The sequence below is a fragment of the Diabrotica virgifera genome, chromosome 1 (genome assembly GCF_917563875.1).
Source record: "Diabrotica virgifera virgifera chromosome 1, PGI_DIABVI_V3a".
Classification (NCBI taxonomy): domain Eukaryota; kingdom Metazoa; phylum Arthropoda; class Insecta; order Coleoptera; family Chrysomelidae; genus Diabrotica; species Diabrotica virgifera.
In genome coordinates this window covers 193,474,411-193,495,957 of record NC_065443.1, presented here as the reverse complement: position 1 = coordinate 193,495,957, position 21,547 = coordinate 193,474,411, and the positions used below count along the sequence as shown (strand labels likewise).

General features: G+C 34.0%; 1 protein-coding gene across 5 annotated transcripts in view; it reads left to right on the top strand.

The window, feature by feature from the left end:
• The window catches only part of LOC114334182 (uncharacterized), an 883,857-nt gene that overhangs the window by 2,061 nt on the left and 860,249 nt on the right, over positions 1-21,547 (top strand). For 2 of the 5 annotated variants that reach the window (XR_007695930.1, XM_050641875.1), the window contains exon 2: positions 2,125-2,153. The exons of 1 other annotated variant lie outside the window; for it this stretch is intronic. Coding sequence is in view for 1 of the 4 variants with exons in the window: in XM_050641874.1 (XP_050497831.1) it covers positions 2,373-6,068 (3,696 nt within the window). In the remaining 3 variants the exon portion in view is untranslated. Of the gene's footprint in view, positions 1-2,124; positions 9,051-21,547 lie in introns of those variants that run through there. 2 more of the 5 variants (XR_007695931.1, XM_050641874.1) reach the window with 2 other exon arrangements.

Genomic DNA, 21,547 nt, shown 5'->3' with positions numbered 1-21,547 from the left:
AGTATATAGCCCACAAGTAGCCTTGTACTTGCTATCGTTAATCAGTATATTCTTAGGAGCAAATTTGATTTCCATATCACCCATTAGCCATTTATCAGTTTTCCAAACATAGTGTGGACCATAAGCTCTATCAAGGTCTGGTGAATGATGCCAATATTTTTGAAGGTGTTCATCTTCTTCTTCATCCTTCTGGCGCATATTTCTCAAACGATTGTTTTGGTGTCCGCTGGTCTCTTCATGCTTCTCTGTCTGATGTGAAGTTTTCAGATAATTGTTTAGTTCTCCAAGAGGTTCAGTACTAGGTGTTAAAACTGTTTTGAGTTGTTGTTCACGTTGCATTATTATTTTGAGTTAATTATACTTTTTCTAATAACTTAGCAAGCTGCTTGACACGATGTTCACCGTTAATTTTCTTGTATCTGAATGCCGTTTCTCTAGTTAACACCTTTATCTATATCCGCTGACTCGCATCTGACATATAGCTAACATGCATCTGGCATACATCTGACTTGCATCTGACTAGCATCTGACTTGCATCTGACTTGGCGCTAACCGTTAAATTATCGCTGTATAACCTCAGACATAACGCTGAATCATAGTTTACTTCATGCAGTAATCACGTGACACAGAACGTCACAGTAACTAACAGAACGTGACAGTAACTAACAGAGCGTTACGTGAATGACGTAAATCACGTGACAGTACTCAACAGAACGTGACAGAACGTGACAGAACGTGACGTAAAATAACGTGACAGAACGTGTCAGCACCTAACAGAACGTGACAGAACGTGTCAGCACCTAACTCTCTCTATCTCTCTCTCTCTTTCTCTGCTATCACACTTTCTTTGCGCTCAACAACCTTTTTGCTACAAGCATCAATGACGTACTTCCTATTAACAAGTGATATATTGTTTGTAACAATATAACCTAATTCTTTAATTATTTGTTTTATAGCTAAGTAGGTCATTGTCAATAACTGAGTTGTATATAAAAAACAATTACTTCAAAAATTTATTTATTTTTTCCTAAGTATCTTTGCTACAGTAATAAAAATATTTTTTCGTATTTCCAGCAGACCTGCAGGAGCCTCTTTAAAATAGGCAGTCGTCGATTTGCTTTTCTGAAAATCATAATAAATATTCTACATTTTTATGTCTTCGCCGCTTTTACACATAACATTCCTTTTTTCATCGTAAATTCTATTTGATGAGGTAGATGATGTTTTGTAATTGCATCTGTTGGGTCGTATACTAGTTCGTATGTTCATTCCAGAAATGGGGCGTAATTCCATTTGAGTAGAACTTTGTACCTACTACCACCTCTGTCTTTATCCCATACTGGCTGGCAACTTCATGAAATATTAAACTAGCCGGTAAACACGCGCCTGCGTAGCTGGCTCGGATAAATTCTTGCTCGATACATGTCTTAATCAAGTTTAACTGAATGTACTGTTTCATACTGGAGCAACTGCTGTGCCTGCTTTGACGGTTATTCGAAGAATGAAAACTTATTGTGTTATCGAGTGTGTTAGTGATGAAAGTGGCGGGAGTTTTCTCGCCGAAATGTTATGCAAATCTAACTGAACAGTTTTCAATGTCGTGTTTATTCATCATATCTCGATATATGTATATCGGTTCTCTTCATACATTTTCCACATCTTTCGCTAAGTAGCTGACATCTATCATAATTATGTTGCCCATTTTTCAAATATTTTCGTAACTAGACCAGGAAGAATTATATGAAACCCACTTTCAATTCCTAACCATGAATCCTTCTTGTGATAGAATAATGAAGAATTAACTATGAATGAGTCGACTTATAATTTTATGTGCCTGCTCCAATCTAATCATCACAAAGTATCTTTTACTTTCTGGTAATATTTGTTCTAAGTTGGCCGTACTGCTTCTTTTTATGTTGGTAGTACTGATACTTCCTTGAAAAATTAACCAAGTTTAATAAATGTCTTAAATGCAGCATTTTTACATTGATTCTTATGAGAAACAAGCACAAATCTACACTTTGCAGGGGCCTTTTGAGCATAACATAATACCATTTAGTTTTCCGTCCGACTAGAAGTATATTTAATACCTTACATTACGGCATTTTCTTCATTCTGTTTCAGATATTCCTAGCGTTCAGACGTGTGCTCTGGTGAGTTTTATATCGTTCAGAAGTGTGCTCTGTTGAGTGACAAACTTTGAATATTTTTGATTTTGTCGAAAACAATTTTTTGAAATTTTTAAAACATATTTAGAGTTTGGGTTCTAAATTTTTGAATTCTAAGTTTTGAATATGTATTATTTTATTACTTAGTGGTGTTTGATTTGGTCAGTATTTTTTAATAATTTCTCATCCTTTAATAACGAAAACATGAACAAATTCTTAGTCACTAAAGATACTTTTAAGAAAATCCGTAGATTTGGCCTCCAGGGACGAACTCTGGAATTTAAAATCAGGGATGTGCCGCAGAGTGAGGAACCTGTGGGATGGGTAAAAAAGGCCATCGAGGGGATTGTGCTTAAGGGAACAGAAGGTTTGGAACCAACCGATCAGGTCGGTTTCACTTTTTGCTCGAAAGACTTTGCCAGAGGTCAGGGTTGGATGCGGTTCAAACCTGCCTCTGAAGTGACCGTTGATGATATATGGGATAAGATTAGTTCCATTTATCAGTCAAATTCTGCAGGCCTCAATACCGAGACATTTTGTTTGGGTATTACGACGGTGCGTTTGCCTACAGGTAAAGGTCGTGGTTACAACTATAACTCTTTCACCGAAGAGTGTGCCCGTAGGAAAGGAATTATTGTTATTAAAAACAAGGATAATCTTTGTTTACCTCGTGCTCTTGTGGTTGCAAAAGCTCACGTAGATAAGGACCAAGAATGGAAGAAGGTACGTCAAGATGTTGGAAAAATACAAGGACAAAGAGCCCATCAACTGATTGAAGCCGCTAATGTAACAATTCCTGTCGGAGGGGCAGGAATACCCGAACTACAACAGTTTCAGGGACACCTCACAGATTACAAAATTGTGGTGTATAGTTATGGTAGCAAGGGTCGTGACGTTATGTTCTGTGGTAACACTAATGGTCCAGCGTTAAATCTTTTGTATCATGAAGGACACTTTAACGTGATCACTTCTTTGACAGCTGCTTTTTGCTGTCGATATTATTGTGAGGAGTGCCACCAGCCGTTTAACAACAAAAACGACCACAGATGTGGTGGTACATGTTTTGCTTGTCGTCGTTCACCAGCTTGTTCCAAAGATTGCGTGAAAATACCCTGCGATCAATGTGGTCGAAACTTCTACGGTAAGGCATGTTTCAATGCTCATGTTGGTTCGGTCTGTGAGAAAATCAAAAGGTGTAAGACCTGTTACAAGATCTACACCAAAAGTCATGTCTGTGGTGAGGTCTTCTGTAAAACTTGTAAGAAAAATTGTCCGTCAGATCATCTTTGTTACATACAGCCCGATTCTGGTAGGCCACCGTCAAAAGATTTTCTATTTATATTTTATGATTTGGAAACTCGTCAAGAAACGGTAATGCCTGATGGTTCACTTCTTCAAGAACCTAACCTGTGTGTTTTTAAACAGTGCTGCGACAAATGTTTGGAATCCGATACCCGCATGTGTACACAATGTGGTGTTCATCTGCAAGTTTTAAAAAACAACCCTATTGAACGGTTTATGGAGTTTGTACTTAATCAACGTAAGTTATTCAAAAGAGTCGTTGTTATGGCCCATAACGGTGGTGGCTTCGACCATCAGTTTGTGTTAAATTATATTCTAACAAAGACTGATATTACTCCCGATTTGATTATGCGTGGTACAAAGTTGGTGTCAATGGCTGTTGGTAACGCTCGTTTTCTTGATAGTCTTAATTACTTTCCAATGGCGTTGTCTGCTCTACCTAAAGCTTTTGGGTTGACAGAGTTGAAAAAGGGATATTTTCCACATTTGTTTAACAGAGAGGAAAATCAATCTTATGTTGGACCTATGCCTGATCTTAAATTTTACGATCCCGATAATTTAAAAGATGATGCACGTGACAAGCTGATCGCGTGGCACGCTGAAAGAGTAGATGAGGGATACGTTTTTGATTTTCAAAAGGAAATTGTTGAATATTGTATTAGCGATGTTGAGATTTTGACTAAGGCTTGTCTCACTTTCAGAAAACAGTTGATGGATACTTCAAATGTCTGTCCGTTTTTCGAGGCAACAACTGTTGCATCGACGTGTAACAAGGTATTCAGGCGTAATTTCTTACAACCAAACACAATAGGCCTTATTCCAAAAGGTGGCTATCGATTCAAAGATAATCAGTCGAAAATAGCTTTGCAGTGGTTATTGTGGGAAGAGAAGCAACGCTGTATTAAAATTCAGCATGCTGCCAGAGGACCTGAAGCTCTTATTGGAAATTGTAGGGTAGACGGTCTTTACGAAAACACCATCTTTGATTTTCAAGGTTGTTATTATCACGGTTGTCCTACTTGTTACCCTACAGATAGAACTGCACCCCTTCATGACGATCCTTCAGATTGTATGGAAAATCGTCATGATAAAACAATTGCTAAAGTTAAGCATCTCAGATCAATAGGATATGAGGTGGTTGAAATGTGGGAATGTCAATTCCGTAAAATGCTGACGGCCGAGATAAAGGCGTATACCGAGGGGCATCCTCTTATGGCTAGTTTACCTTTGAATCCTAGAGATGCTTTATATGGTGGTCGTACAGGCAATACTGTAGAGTATTACAAGTGTAAAGATGGTGAAAAAATTAAATACGTTGATGTTTGTTCGCTTTATCCGTGGGTATGCAAGTACGGAAAGTTCCCAATCGGACATCCAAAGAAAATATATATTGGACAGGAATGCACTGCTGTAGACATTACTGAGTTATCTGGATTAATAAAGTGTAAGGTGCTTCCTCCTACAAACCTCTATCATCCTGTTCTTCCTACCAAGATGAACAGTAAATGTATGTTCGTTTTATGCCGAAAGTGTGGAGAGGACTTTGCGGAAGAAGAGTGTGAGCATTCGAATGATGAACGGGCTCTAACAGGTACTTGGGTGATTGAGGAGGTAGTGAAAGCTTTATCAAAGGGTTATAAAATAATTGAGACCTATGAGATATGGTCCTATGATACTTTACAGTTATCGAAATCTCAGAAAGGTCTTTTTTCCGATATGATGAACAAATTTATCAAAGTGAAACAACAAGCTTCAGGGTGGCCGCGAGGATGTGTATCGGATGAGGAAAAGAGCCGGTACATCGAGGAGTTTCTTCAGAGGGAGGATGTCAGGCTGGAGTTTTCCGACATAACGGAGAACCCTGGTCTGAGGTCGTTGGCTAAGCTTATGCTCAATTCTTTCTGGGGTAAGTTCGCTCAGCGAGAGAACCTCCCTAAAACATCCATAATAAACAAGTCTGGAGAATTTTTTGCTATGTTGATTAATCCATCCATTCATGTTAATACGGTGATCCCTGTAAATGAGGACACACTGGTTGTTACGTGGGAGTATGTGGAGGAGGCGTACTCAATGTCGTCAACAGTTAATGTTGTTCTGGCATCATACGTAACGACTCTGGCTCGTCTCAAACTATATTCCTATTTAGATCGGGTTCGCAAAAGAGCTTATTACTATGACACAGATTCCATAATATACCTTTCTAAGCTTGGTTTGCCAAACCTTCCTACAGGTGATTGCCTCGGTGATCTAACAGATGAGCTTGGTGGTGGATATATTTCGGAGTTTGTTTCTGGAGGGCCTAAAAATTACGCATATAAATACACTTTGCCTAACGGTAAAGAAAAAATTTGTTGTAAGGTTAAAGGTATTTGTCTAAATTATGAGGCATCTAAATTAGTTAATTTCGATACCATTAAGACGATGGTACTTATGAAGTCTGACCCTGTTTCTGTGGTGACTAAACAAATACAAAGGACACAGGATCATTGTGTTATCACAAAAACCCTTGAAAAAAAATATAGACCAAACTCAGCAAAAAGAAAATTTTTTGAAGATTTTACATCCTTACCTTATGGTTATAAAAAACTTAAAATTTAAACTATGGCCCAGACTCAGCTTTTTTTATTTTATACACTATACCTTTTTAACACTCACAATCAACATTTTTAATTAGTAAGTTATATATTAATAGATTACTTTTTGTTTTGTCAACAGTGGATGCTTTTTCCTCTGCGATACAACCGATCGTCTGTCACACTGAAAAGTGGGTTACTAAAAAGTTGTAGTGAGTTGTCGTTTGTCCTACATGATTAAAAAATCTTTAAAAGATGTTCAGTTAAGACCATTAAAAGATATCTGATATAGCCCACTGGCAAATTAATGAGCCGTTCTGGTTAACTCTAGAACCGTTGCTCGTGTAGCCTCCAAGTTAAGACAATCGATAACTTAATGGTCTTCTTTTTCCCCGATTTAGTTTTAAGTCTTCGATAGCCTGTCACAAAACAGGAGTCGGAAAAATACCTAGTTTTAAGATTAGATAACCTAGAGTTATCGCATTTACCCTCAATAATTCATTCTCATTACTATAGTAACGAATGAATTAGTACCAAAGTTTCGATGTTTTAACATTAATATGAATAAAAGATGGCAATCAGATCATAAAAAGATGTCTGCTGAACCATTTCCTGTATGTTTAAAAAAGATGTTCAGTTAAGGTCACTAAAAGATATTCGTTATAAAAATCGTACTATAAATAATGTTAATAAAAAGATACCTGCTGAACCATTTCCGGTATTTTTAAAATACAATAAACAGTTTTCGGCTATGGACAAATTTGTGATTTTGTAACATCATTACATCTTTGCTCGTTACTTACTAGAAGGTGGGGCAACAATCGCTTGTTCTATGCTATCACAAATATATATATTGCATCAACATCACATTTGATTCCTCTGAGGAAATTTGGTGGTTGTAGGCCTCTAGGGGATGGTGTCCACGATAAAACACCAACGAGGTATGTGTTGTACCTCATGGGTGCCTTGGAAATCAACACGAGTAACCTTTGTTTCAGATTATCCTTGAAAAAAAAAAATCAGCACGAGCTATGTTAGCTTTAACTTGAAGACCTTTACGATATGCTTTTTCTTTACGACAATACTGTTAGATATGTCTTTATACATTAACAAAAGTTTTTTTTTCTACCTAGGTATACTCTAAGTGTATATAATTTTTTTCTCAATATATCTGATACATAATACCTTTAAATATGGTCCTCCTTTTGGAGTATAAAAAGGACGGTCGACTTTTAACCCGCACGGATGCACGCCTATGTACCTTTACGAAGGGAATTGTACATAAACCTATAAGCTGATCGTAATCCATATCTGCAAAGTATGTTGTCAGCTTGGGTTAGTATATACAGTGCATTCCGTATGTTTTATAAACATGATCAGGGGAAATTGTTGCCTGATGGCTATTAAAGAACCGTCTATGGCCCTCATATATTCTTATCACAGATCTTTAATATCAAACTGTAAAATTCATATTACCCGGCTTGCCGTAGATAAAATACAGTATGCAACTATTCAGTAAATTACATAAAAATAATACGCATTTTTTTCTGAAAAGACTTGTACATGAGATGTTTGCTGGTTTGGCCACAGCGTATGAATGGTATATGTTCATTGTAGGAATGTATGATTGGAGAGAGATCTAGGATGTTTGCTGGTCATACTGTAAGAATGGTATATGTTCATTGTAGGAATGTATGATTGAAACGAAGATACGATATAGTGCCGTTTTGGCAATGTCTTATTCACGTCACGTCATTCACGTTACGTCATTCACGGTAAAATATCACGTTAAAGAGGTACACTGTTAGGATGGTTTAAAGATAAATAGTCTATACCATTAGGGAATAGAGTGTAGCAGAGACCATTAGAGGCCATTAGAAACCATCAGGTCACGTTATTTACGTCGCGTGATTCACGTGACGTTATGCACGTCACGTTCTGTTAGGCACTGTCACGTTCTGTTAGGCACTATACGGAAAAGAAGAAGAAGAATTGGCAATTAATATTGAACGTTGACAGAAGAAGAATTGACAGTTGCCATCTGTGTCGCCACCGCTTTCATTTGATATCCCATACGTCAAAATCGGATCATTAGCCAAGAAGATATGTTGTAATGCCGTTTTGGCAATGTCAATTAGTTACGTGTTGCAGCCGACAGGTGGCATGATAAGATGAAGAACTGTGATAGGATGTTTGATGGTCGTACTGTAAGAATGGTATACGTTCTTCTAGAGGGCTTGGGCATAGTTACATGTTGCAGCCGACAGGTGGCATGATAAGATGAAGAACTGTGATAGGACTAATATATCACCGTTTTGGCAGTGTTGCCATGTTTCTCCTTCCCTTCGATGTCTGTTGCGCTAAAATTAATAGCAACGAAGATATAGTGTCGTTTTGGCATTGCTGACATCTTTGTTTTTATGTTAACATATTCAATATCCCCTCTTTTTCCCAACGAGACCATATTCACACGAATTGGACCAATAGACACGAAGATATGATATAGTGCCGTTTTGTCATTGCTGACATCTTTGTTTATATGGTAACATGCCTTCCTCTTTCCAACAATATATGATCAGTCAGGTCGGAGACATGCTCTAATGCTCTTTTGCTAATGTCTTTGTGATTGCTCCTCTTTCGTTTAATGTCTTACATGTAATAAACGAACCAATAACAACGCAGATGGCAGATAGGTGCTTCATGGATAAGTGTCTTATTTGGCTTTCTGACTACACCCTGTATATTTTGCGATAAACGAAATAAAGAGGAGGCCATCTTGGAAGGCGAGGGTTTGTGACGTAGGTGGGCCTGGCTGTGTTCCCATTGGTCGGTGCCTGATCATTGGTCGGTGATTGGGGCTAAGTTCTCATTGGTCGCTGGGCTGGACTTTGATCTCATTGGTCTATGGGCGATGCTGTGGGTGGGCGAGGCTTCCTTCTCATTGGTCGGTGGGCGGGGCTAATTGCTCATTGGCCCGGCGGGCGTGGCTTTGTGGTGGGCGTGGCGTGGGCGTGGCTTTTGTGGTGGGCGGGGCGTGGGCGTGGCTTTGTGGTGGGCGTGGCTTTGTGGTGGGCGTGGCTGTCTGCCTGTCTGGCCGAAGTGGCCCATACTCTGCTGGTTTAGCTACAGAATATAATCTTGTACTAGAGGACTACAATGGATGTGAAAAGATCGCAGTGGAATAGGCCAAAAGGCCACCTCTTTAAATCTATATTTATACAGGGTGTTTAATTGGGAAACGGGAATACTTTAATGGTGAATAGAGGTCACCGAGCCGGTTCTAGATATAGTACAATTTTTGCCCTACCGACTTTTATAACCGAGTTACAGGGTGTTTTATCGATTTGGTCCATTTTTTTACTAAGCCATAACTTTAGAACCACCCTGTATATTTTTTGATATTTGGTACACATATGTCTCATTCAAAACCCAAACGACCGACATACTAACCATAAGAAAGATCCAGGTCCGGATTAACAAAAAAATATAAAGTAATTGTGACCTTAAAACAACACCCTAACTATTGAAATTTTGAAAATCTGTTTGCATATTTGAAAACAGCACAATAAAGTAAGTTTAATGGTTTGCTTCAATTTTTCGGCCAGACAATTTTATGACTTTAATTTTGAAATTACATTGAATTTTTTAAGAACTTTGACATTAAAAATCAGATATTATTAACTTTTAGTTATAAATTATTAAAGTTAATGAATAAATACTCATTTTAAAAATAATCAATACTTATTTACCACATTGGAACGACCCAATTACTAATGACAAGAAAAATCCAGGTCCGGATTAAGAAAAAAAATACAAAGTAATTGTGACCTTGAACCAACACCCTGTATATTGAAATTTTAAAAATTTGTCTGCGCATTTTAAAAGAGCATGAAAAACTGTGATTAAAGGCTTATTTTATTTTTTTCGCCGTTGATTTAATTACTTCAATTTTGAAATTATATTGAAATTTTAAAGAACTCTGAGATTAAAAATAGGTATTGTTAACTTTTAATAATAATTTAATGTTAATGAATCCATACTTATTTTAAAAATACTTAGTACTTATTTACTACGCTGGCTTCATAGATTCTCTGGATTTGTACCTATATGCACATCATTAAAAGTTAGAATTGCGAGAATTGGGATATTTTAATAATTTAGTAAAGAATTAAGAAAACTGCTATATCTAATAAATCAAAAATTTTTACAATTCAACAATTTAACATAAATTAAAAATATTTGAACTATAACAGTTGCTCAAAATGTCCGCCATTTTGTTCGATGCATTTCCTTGCTCGTTTTAAAATATTTCGAGTCGATTTTCTAAGTAAATTGGGATTGCTCTTCATTTGTCTGGTAGCTTCTTGTGACTTAGAATTAATCAATATTATTTCAAAATTGCCGTAATTAAATTATCTGCGCAAAAATTTGACATGCACCTTTTAACGCAGTTTTTTATGCTCTTTTAAAATACACAAACAAATTTTCAAAATTTCAATATACAGGATGTTGTTTCAAGGTCACAATTACTTTATATTTTTTTCTTAATCCGGACCTGGATTTTTCTTGTCATTAGTAGTTGGGTCGTTGCAATGTGGTAACTATGTATTGATTATTTTTAAAATTATTATTTATTCATTAACTTTAATAATTTGTAACTAAAAGTTAATAATATCTGCTTTTTAATGTCAAAGTTCTTAAAAAATTCAATATAATTTCAAAATTAAAGTCATAAAATTGTCTGGCCGAAAAATTGAAGCGAACCATTAAACTTACTTTTTGCGCTCTTTTCAAATATGCAAACAGATTTTCAAAACTTCAATATACAGGGTGTTGTGTTAAGGTCAAAATTACTTTATAATTTTTTGTTAATCCGGACCTGGATTTTCCTTATGGTTAGTATGTCGATCGTTTGGGTTTTCAATGAGACATATGTGTACCAAATATCAAAAAAATATACAGGGTGGTTCTAAAGTTATGGCTTAGGAAAGAAATGGGCAAAATCGATAAAACACCCTGTAACTCGGTTATAAAAGTCGGTAGTGCAAAAAATGTACTATATCTAGAACCGGCTCGGTGACCTCTATTCACCATTAAAGTATTTCCGTTTCCCAATGAAACACCCTTTACCCATCTACCTTGCTAACCCATACTTGGGACCTATATGGTGGGATTAGCTTCACATTAAAGAATAATAAATGCCCTGATTCTGCAAGTGTGGTCTCATATTGACCAAACAAGCGCACAAAAATTCTTCAGCATGGGTTTTTTTTGCTGCTTCTGACAAATAGATGAGTGAAAATCGTAACTTCAAAATAAACGCCTTTTACATTAAAATTGTAGTCAATTTTCAATAAAAATAGCAGGTAATTTCAAGATATCTACTGAATTAAAATTTATTTTGACAGGAGCTCATTTTGACACCTCATCCTGCTCATTATTTTCATCTCTCAAACCCCTATAACCCGCTTAGTCTAAAGTACGTGCTTTTTTTTATAATAATCCTCTTACTCGAATAGTATAACACTTACAGTTATCTAAGAGGGAAATCTATTTCCCTCTATTTCATTTCTATTCAGAGTGAAACAGCAGTAGCGACCTTGACACTCTTGTGACACGTAGAAAATTATTGCGTGCACAAAAGATAAGAAATAAAGATTGATTTCCTATGGGTTTCTTTGTTTCTCATCATAGCCGGAAGCTTAAGCTTCAATTTATTTATAAAGTTTTGTAAAACTGCTATAATGCTGCAATATTTATTAATGTAATTGATTAACAATGACGAACCGAAAACCTTGAAAATTTAGTAATATTTATAAATTAAACGGTGTGTAAAAGCTAAGTCTAATAAATTCACTATTTCGTAAATGAGCGATTTTGGAAATAAATTCCACTGGATTGGGAAAGTCAATTGAACACATTTCTGAACAACACTTGCCTGTTCTTTTAGACCACGGCGCATCTGTAAAAATATTAGTACATTTGGACGTTGAGAGGTGATTCAAATTGTTTTGCAGAAATTGCTTAAAAATAACTCAACTAGTAATACTTGAGTTATCCTCCTTCTCAAAAAGGTCCGGAACATTGTTTAAATAATCAAAATGTCAAAAAATGAAGGAAAAATTCCATTTTTTCCTTTGTTTTTTGATTATAACTTTAAAAGTATTCATTTCCGAGAAAAGTTGTACTAACATAAAAGTTGCGTAATTAAATTTTCTACAATATAGAATTGGTTAAAAATTTAAAAAATAGTCACCCTTCTTGAAAAATAGCAATAATTGCGAAAAAAACCATACAAAAACAAGTATTCGCATTTTACGTTTTTCAACCATTTATGCTATACTTAGGACCTTCATATTTCATCCAGAAAAACATAATGATATAGTAAAACAATACTATGAATTTCATTACGCTCGGTTCAATAGATTTTGCAAAATAAATTTTGCGATCCTGCTTTCGCAAAAAAAATTCATTTTTTCAAAATGTTGCAGGACTGAAAATAAAGCAGATAGCACGTTGAAATTTTTTTCGCTGTGTACTGTACCTTTAATTTTCAATTTGAAAAACTAAAATCGATTAACTATCACGGAGTCAGGATTTTTTTAAATAAATATTAATTATTGGTGCTACGCGCAGGACAGCGGATAGTTTGCTCTGATTGGGCATTCCAATGACCTTTGATAATGATTGATACATTGTAATTTTTATTACATTTCGATATAAATAAATAAATTTGTTTATTGCAAAATAAAATCACATACTCTATCCTTTGAAGTAACACTATTTTTAGCAAAAATTTCTTTGTTCATATATTTTAACTTAGGGAATAAAAGTTTATTATTTTTAAACATATGCAATTGTTTAAACAATATTTCACAAACAATAATAAAATTAGTTAGATGTTTGTGGAATTAAAATATTAAAATACAACAAAATATAGAGTAAGAAAATAATAATATTATTTTCTTACTCTATATTTTGTTGTATTTTAATATTTTAATTCCACAAAAATCTAACTAATTTTATTATTGTTTGTGAAATATATTAAATAAAGATTGGAAGACATTTTGGTGGAAATCAACTGTTTGAATCGAACCCCGCTAATTATTTAAATAATTTTCTGACGCCGTGATAATTAACCGATTTTAATTTTGCAAATTGCAAATAAAAGGTACAGTACACTTCTATAAGTAAAAAAAATTTAACTTGCTATCTGCTTTATTTTCAGTCCTGCAACATTTTAGATAAATTATTTTTTTCTGCGAAAGCTGGATTTCAAAATTTATTTTCCCAAATCTATTAAACCGATCTTAACGAAATTTACAGTGTTGTTTAACTATATCATAAAGTTTTTCTTCATAAAATATGAAGGTCCTAAGTGTAGCAAAAATGTTTGAAAAACGTAAAATGCCAATACTTGTTTTTGTATGTTTTTTCTCGCAATTATTGCTATTTTGCAACAAGGGTGAATATTTTTTAAATTTTTAACGAATACTATATTATAGAAAATTTAATTATGCAACTTTCATGTCAATACAACTTTTTTCAAAAATGAATAGTTTTAAAGTTATAATCAGAAAACCAATAAAAAAATCGAATTTTTCCTTCATATTTTGACATTTTGATTATTTAAACAATGTTCCGGACCATTTTGAGTGGGACAATAACTCAAATATTATTATTTGAGTTATTTTCAAGCAATTTCAGCAAAAAAAAATTTGAGTCACCTCTCAACGTCCATCTCAAAACAGATGCGCCCTGGACTATTTCATATTTATAGCTGCCTTCTTATAATTATTTGACAGCGTTTAGATAAGGTACTGAAATATTTTGCTATTTCATGGCAAGCCAAGTTGGACCAAGAAATTGCAGAAATTGCAGTAAGTTTTTATTAAGCGTGGTGTAAGACAGGGATGTGTTATGTCACCGATATTGTTCAATGCCTACACCGAATCAGTGTTTGAGGAAGTGTAAAATAATCGTCGCGAACATCTTAAAATTGGTGGTAAAATCATTAATAACATCATATACGCAGATGACACCGCCATAATGGCAGAGAGTCTGGAAGACTTTCAAACCCTGTTGAACGCTGTAAGCAACGAATCTATTGCAAAGGGCTGAACAGTCAACGCAAAAAAAACAAAATGGATAGTGGTCGAAAAATTTAATATCGAAGTAGTGTAGGAAACAGAGTTTGAACCTTGCAAAATGGACACAAGTCCGGTTTTATTTTTTTTCCATTATATCAAGGGGTGCTTATTATAAGACTAACTTTTTCTGAAAAAATTTCACCCCGGAACCCCCCTTTTCACCCCTTTAAAGGGGGTAATTTGTGGTTTTTGCGGACGTAGCCCTTCCTGTACCTTTTACAAATTTTTTTTTTTATAGAAATATGAAGAGGACTATATTTTCTACGATTTATTTCCCGACAGCATATGTCTATCATCCACCGTTTACCGGGGGTGGCGCCCCAAATTTGACAAGTTAAAAAAAATGTTTTTAAAAAAAATATATTTTTCCCTAACTGTAACAAAAATTAAGAAGAAATTCTGCAACAACTATTCCCAAATAAGTGAATGATTTTTTGGTATAGGTTTCACTTAAGGGTAATTGCCCTATTTTTAATTACAGTGTGTTACATTTTAAAAAACCCCTTTTTATACCATCTGAACCGTTTTAACTAAAGTAAAAATACTTTCGGAGATTACCCATGTACTGGTTTTATTTACAAATTTGTATAATGCACCCCCATTTTTTCCCCGGAACCACTCCAAAAACAAGAAGAATTAATAAATATAGTGATTTTCTTGGAATCCTTCACACACAATGCCCTTTGTTAATATGCTTCATATAGCATTTTGTGCACGATATTATTATCCATGTATGGACACCAAAAGCGATTTTCTGGTGCAACCCTTGTAACCAAAAAAAAAAAAATAAATAAAATGGAGGGTTGAATTTTTTTTTGTTTTTTTGCTTTTTGATCCATATGGGCATATGCTTCATCAATAGTGCTTTTCAAAAATATATATGGTTATTGCAACAACCCTGCGGAAACCACCCCTATCCTTGAAAATATACTGCAGAAACTACCCCTATCCCTTGGCGAGGATGTTTTTACTATTTTCTCATTACCTATGCACTCTTTTTAAACAAAACTTATACAAGGTTAAATACCACTATTCACTCTAAAAATTAAGTCCTATTCATTTTTTTCGTATAAGCAACCGTTAAGGCACAGTGGCGCCGTAAACCTCAGATATGCTTTGGTGGGCTCCAGTTTTTGTTTTTTTTTCGTCATCTGTTCGTTTTATTGATAAAGTACTTATGTAAAATAATCTTTTACATCTTTGCGCCCCAAAGCCACAGTGGTGGCCCAAAATCAATTTTTGCGTATTTTCGCCACCTACACGCATTTTATTGCATTAATGCTACCTTAATTGCACAATATTTACCCTTAGGTGGTCGCTAAGCAGTGGCGGTTCCAGGGAGGGGTGATGGGGGTGATCACCTCCCCCCATCTCAAACCAAGTGTTATATACAAAGATTATAAAAATATTCGTTTATTTTTATAGAAATACTTATATTATATTATTATTTTTATAAGAATGGCGTACTTTTTATGCTTTACCGACAGTGGGGGATCCATCATCGTTAAGAGGGGGAAATTGGCTAAATTTCTATAAAAATAAAAGTATATTTTTATAACCTTTGAATATAATATCACTTGGTTTGAGAGGGGGGGAGGGGGGTAGGTGATCACCCCCATCACCCCTCCCTGGATCTGCCACTGCTTAGCGACCACCTAAGGATAAACATTGTGATATTAAGGTAGTATTAATGCAGTAAAATGCGTGTATGTGGCGAAAATATGCAAAAATTGATTTTGGGCCACCACTGTGGCTTTGAGGCGCAAAGATTGTAAAATGTGCATAAGTCATAATTTGTAGGTTACACTGTGTTGTTTTATTTTACATAAGTACTTTATCAATAAAAGGAACAGGTGACGAAAAAAAAACAGAAACTGGAGCCCGCCAAAGCATATATGAGGTTTACGGCGCCACTGTGCCGTAACGGTTGCTTATACGAAAAAAATGAATAGGACCTAATTTTTAGAGTAAATAGTGGTATTTAACTTTGTGTAAGTTTTGTTTAAAAATAATGCATAGGTAATGAGAAAATCGTAAAAACAAGCTCGCCAAGGGATAGGGGTAGTCTCTGCAGCATATTTTCAAGGATAGGGGTGGTTTCCGCAGGGATGTTGCAATAACCATATATATTTTTGAAAAGCACTATTGATGAAGCATATGCCCATATGGGTCAAAAAGCAAAAAACAAAAAATTTTCAACCCCCAATTTTATTTATTTTTTTTTTGCTACAGGGGTTGCACTAGGAAATCGCTTTTGATGTCCATGCATGGATAATAATAACGTGTACAAAATTATATACGAAGCATATTAATAAAGGCCATTGTGTGTGAAGGATTCCAAGAAAATCATTTTATTTATTAATTCTTTTTTTTTTTGGGGGTGGTTCCGGGGAAAAATGGTGGTGCATTACATAAATTTGTAAATAGCACTAGTACATGGGTAATTGCTGAAAGTCTTTTTACTCTAGCATAAACGGTTCAGATGGTATAAAAAGGGGTTTTTTAAAATTAAAATTACCCTGTAATTAAAAAAAGTGCAATTACCCTTAAGTGAAACCTATACCAAAAAATCAATCAATTATTTGTGAATAATTGCCGCAGGATTTATACAGTTCGGGAAAAATATATATTTTTTAAAAACATCTTCTTTAAAAACTTGTCAACTTTGGGGCGCCACCCTAGCTAAGCGGTGGATGATAGACAGATGCTGTCGGGAAATAAATCGTAGAAAATAGAGTCCTCTTCATATTTTTATAAAAGAAATTTTTTGTAAAAGGTACAGGAAGGGCTACGTTCCGAAAAAACCACAAATTACCCCCTTTAAAGGGGTGAAAAGGGGGGTTCCGGGGCGAAATTTTTTCAGAAAAAGTTAGTCTTAAAATAAGCACCCCTTGATATATCAGAAAAAAAAATAAAACCAGACTTGTGTTTATTTTGCAAGGTTCAACCTTTGTTTCCTACACTAAAGACTCAGTTCTAAAATTAGATAACAAAATATTGGAAAGTGTGGAACACTTTAGATATATGAGTAGCTGGATTGACTGCAGGGTTGAAAGTGATGGGGAAATTTCGACCAGAATAGAACGTGCACGGAAAAACTTCATTAGCTGGCATTCTCTATTGTGCAGTAGAGTGCTACGTCTGGTCCGTTTTGTTCTGTGGATGTGAAACTTGGACGTCAAAAATAAAGAATTTCAACAAATTAGAAGCGTTTGACTGGTGGTGTTACCGTCGCATGCTCAGAATCCCGTGGACAGCACACATCCAACGAACGTGTGCTGGAGACCATGCACAAAGAACGAGAATTGATCAACGTCATAAAAATGAGAAAGGTTCAATAGTTTGGTCATATTATGATGAGAGTACCTAAATATCGCTTACTCCGTTTGATCATTCAGGGCAAAATGGGTTGGGTTGGAAGAGAAAAACTGTCTTGGCTGCGTAACATTAAACAATGGACAGGTCAAACGGTCGAATAATTGTTTCATATAGCTGCCGACCAAGAAACATTTCATCAGCTTGTTAATACTGTGATAGCCAACGCTTGAGCCTTGAAAACAAGCACGGCACATAAAAAAGATGGCAAGCCACAACTTACTCAGGGGTATATTCGCTATCGTCAGCTTTTCTCAGGTCCATAAATATTGTGTAGCACACTATTAACTTCTTTAGTTTTCTGAATGTTTGAGACGGAATATATTATATGTACAAGAACTCCTAGCTATAAATCCACTCCGCTCTTCTACATCTCTTATTTCTTCTTCTTGTTGATTTCTTAAAATTCTTCCACACAGTCTACCAATACCTATATAATGTCCAATAAACCAATATATTATGATATCACACTCAATCTTCTATAATTTTCGCATTTTTTCTTGTCACCATTCTTATGTATGGAAGTAATATACGATATTTCTCGTTCGTTTAAACAGGTAATATGTACAGGTGCAGGGTTATTTACTGTATTTTTACCAATCCCCCTGTAAACTACTTTATTTACAGAATTAGAAAAAAATGTAAAATACAAAAGGTATTGGATTTTTAAATCATGATTTTTTGACATATACATACATATATCATACTATTGGCGTCATCCATCTGGGGTGATGACGTAATACTATTTTTTAAAAAGAATAATGAGAATTGTGGTCGTGTGCTAGCTCATTTGAAAGTTTATTCAATTCTCTATTCAGTAATATAAACATTAAGTTAGTTATTTACAAAGGGTGTCCAAAAAATATTTTTTAATTAAATTAATTATACAATAATAATGAACAATAATAATGAATAAATAAAATGTATACAATTTTTTTAATTCAAAATATCTTCTACTGCTGTTAGAAAACAGAAATAAAATGTTACTGCACCAATAAACATTGCTTTTTGATAAAATGCAATGTTCAATCTGCTTAGAGGCAGATGGGTGGCAGCTTTAACATTGAATTTAAGTGAAAAGTAATGTTTATTTAAAAATAAAACGGGATAATACCCGAAGGTTGGCTGTATACCATCTAGTTAAATAAAATTAACATGAAGTAAAACTCCCTAGTGTAGTTGGTATATTTAATAAAAATTCTAAAAAATTTTTTAAAATCCAAACGGATTACGTTCAAAACGTTTTCGGACTTATCAGTCCATCATCAGTGAACCTAAAAGTAAGTAATCTCACTTAGTAAAATTGAAAAAGGGTGAAATTTTGAATGTTAAAAATTGAAAAGTGTGGTTACGATTACTTACTCCCTGTCCTTGCTAAATAGCCACAATGCCAAACACTGGTCAAGATGTATGTTCTAACTACATGGTGGAATTTGTTAAACAATTTGGCTTACATTGGATGCCAACGGATTAGTACTAGGTACATGATGCTCTACTCCATTAATTAAGAGATTTTTTATTATGAATAGGTCTACATTGAACTACGTTTAGTCTGTCAATGATTTAGAAGGAAGTTGAAATACTTCAAATGTCAGTAACATTGACATCCAGGAAAGGAAATTTTTAAGGTATTAACCATGGTCAAGATCCAATGTGGTTACGGAAATTTAAGTTTAAGATTGTGTTGGAATTTTAATTTTTAATATTAGAATTTAAATTTACTATTTTTTAAAAAATATTACAACCATTACTATAAACTTGACTATAAAATTAAATTTGATCGAAATTATTGTCATAATATGGTAATGAAAACAAAATGTAAGATTGAATTATCTGTTAATGAAAATTAATAATTTTTTGGGCCTAAAATAGCCTCGGGGTGAAAGTTAAAACGTTTGAAGTGATACAAAAGTTGTTTAGTGTGTATAGAAATGTAAATTTGTTAACTGTAATGTTGGTTCTATAAGTCTAGTATGATATTGATTCTGTATGAAATTAACTATTTAAAAAATTGGTGAGAATTTAGGTAACTGATATAAGATTGTTAGGTGAAAAATATAAATAATTGACGGAATGTGAAAATGTGTTAGTTATAGTCAAAAATAAAGGAAATATTATAACATTATGCATAGAAAAGAAAATGGAATTATTTGATTGTTAAATTAAAACGAAGTTGATAAAATGTGTAAATGAACAAAAGATTCAAAAGAAATGCGTCAACGGGATGCACAAGACACAAACTGTATTTGGAAAATAAATAAAAGTAAAAAATAGTAAAATAAGAATAAAGTTGTAAAGCTAGAGATTAGAGGGGCTAGAAAGTTAAATGCAACAGATTAAAATTTTGAATTTTTAAGAAAAAGTTAAAATGAAAAATAAAAAGAAAACGAAAAATAAAAATAAAAAGGAAAGAGGACCTATATGAAAAAGAAGAATTAAATGAATAGCGAAGTAAAACATTTTGGCAAAGACCAACGAACGAAGTAAAGACCCAAGCGGCGAATAGACAAATAGATAAGGTCAATGATTTATGATGAAGGAAAAGTAGGGTGAGAAAATGGCAAAGGGTGGATTAGTTTTGTTGATGTTACTGGGGGTTGTAGAGTAAATGATTAGTATGAAAGGAGATTTTGGAAATAGAAGAAAGTGAAGTATGAAAAAAAGTTAGGTTAAAGGTTTTATGGGTGAGGTCAGGAAAGTTGCAACTTTCTTGACCTCACCCATAAAACCTTTAACTTAACCTTCTTTTTCATACTTCACTTCCTTCTATTTCCAAAATCTTCTTTCATACTAATCATTTACTCTACAACCCCCAGTAACATCAACACAACTAATTCACCCTTTGCCATTTTCTCACCCTACTTTTCCCTTCGTAAATCATTGACCTTATCTATTTGTCTACTCGCCGCTTGGGTCTTTACTTCGTTCGTTGGTCTTTTCCAGAATGTTTTACTTCGCTATTCATTTAATTCTTCTTTTTCATATAGGTCCTCTTTCCTTTTTATTTTTATTTTTCTTTTTCTTTTTATTTTTCATTTTAATTTTTTCTTAAAAAATTCAAAATTTTAATCTGTTGCATTTAACTTTCTAGCCACTCTAACCTCTAACTTTACAACTTTATTCTTATTTTACTATTTTTTACTTTTATTTATTTTCCAAATACAGTTTGTGTCTTGTGCATCCGGTTGACGCACTTCTTTTGAATCTTTTGTTCATTTATACATTTTATCAACTTCGTTTTAATTTAACAACCAAATAATTCCATTTTCTTTTCTATGCATAATGTTATAATATTTCCTATATTTTTGACTATAACTAACACATTTTCACATTCCGTCAATTATTTATATTTTTCACCTAACAATCTTATGTCAGTTACCTCAATTCTCACCAATTTTTTAAATAGTTAATTTCATACAGAATCAATATCATACTAGACTTATACAACCAACATTACAGTTAACAAATTTACATTTCTATACACACTAAACAACTTTTGTATCACTTCAAACGTTTTAACTTTCACCCCCAAGGCTATTTTAGGCCCAAAAAATTATTAACTTTCATTAACAGATAATTCAATCTTACATTTTGTTTTCATTACCATATTATGACAGTAATTTCGATCAAATTTAATTTTATAGTCAAGTTTATAGTAATGGTTGTAATATTTTTTAAAAAATAGTAAATTTAAATTATAATATTAAAAATTAAAATTCCAACACAGTCTTAAACTTAAATTTCCGTAACCACATTGGATCTTGACCATGGTTAATACCTTAAAAATTCCCTTTCCTGGATGTCAATGTTACTGACATTTGAAGTATTTCAACTTCCTTCTAAATCATTGACAGACTAAACGTAGTTCAATGTAGACCTATTCATAATAAAAAAATCTCATAATTAATGGAATAGAGCATCATGTACCTAGTACTAATCCGTTGGCATCTAATGTAAGCCAAATTGTTTAACAAATTCC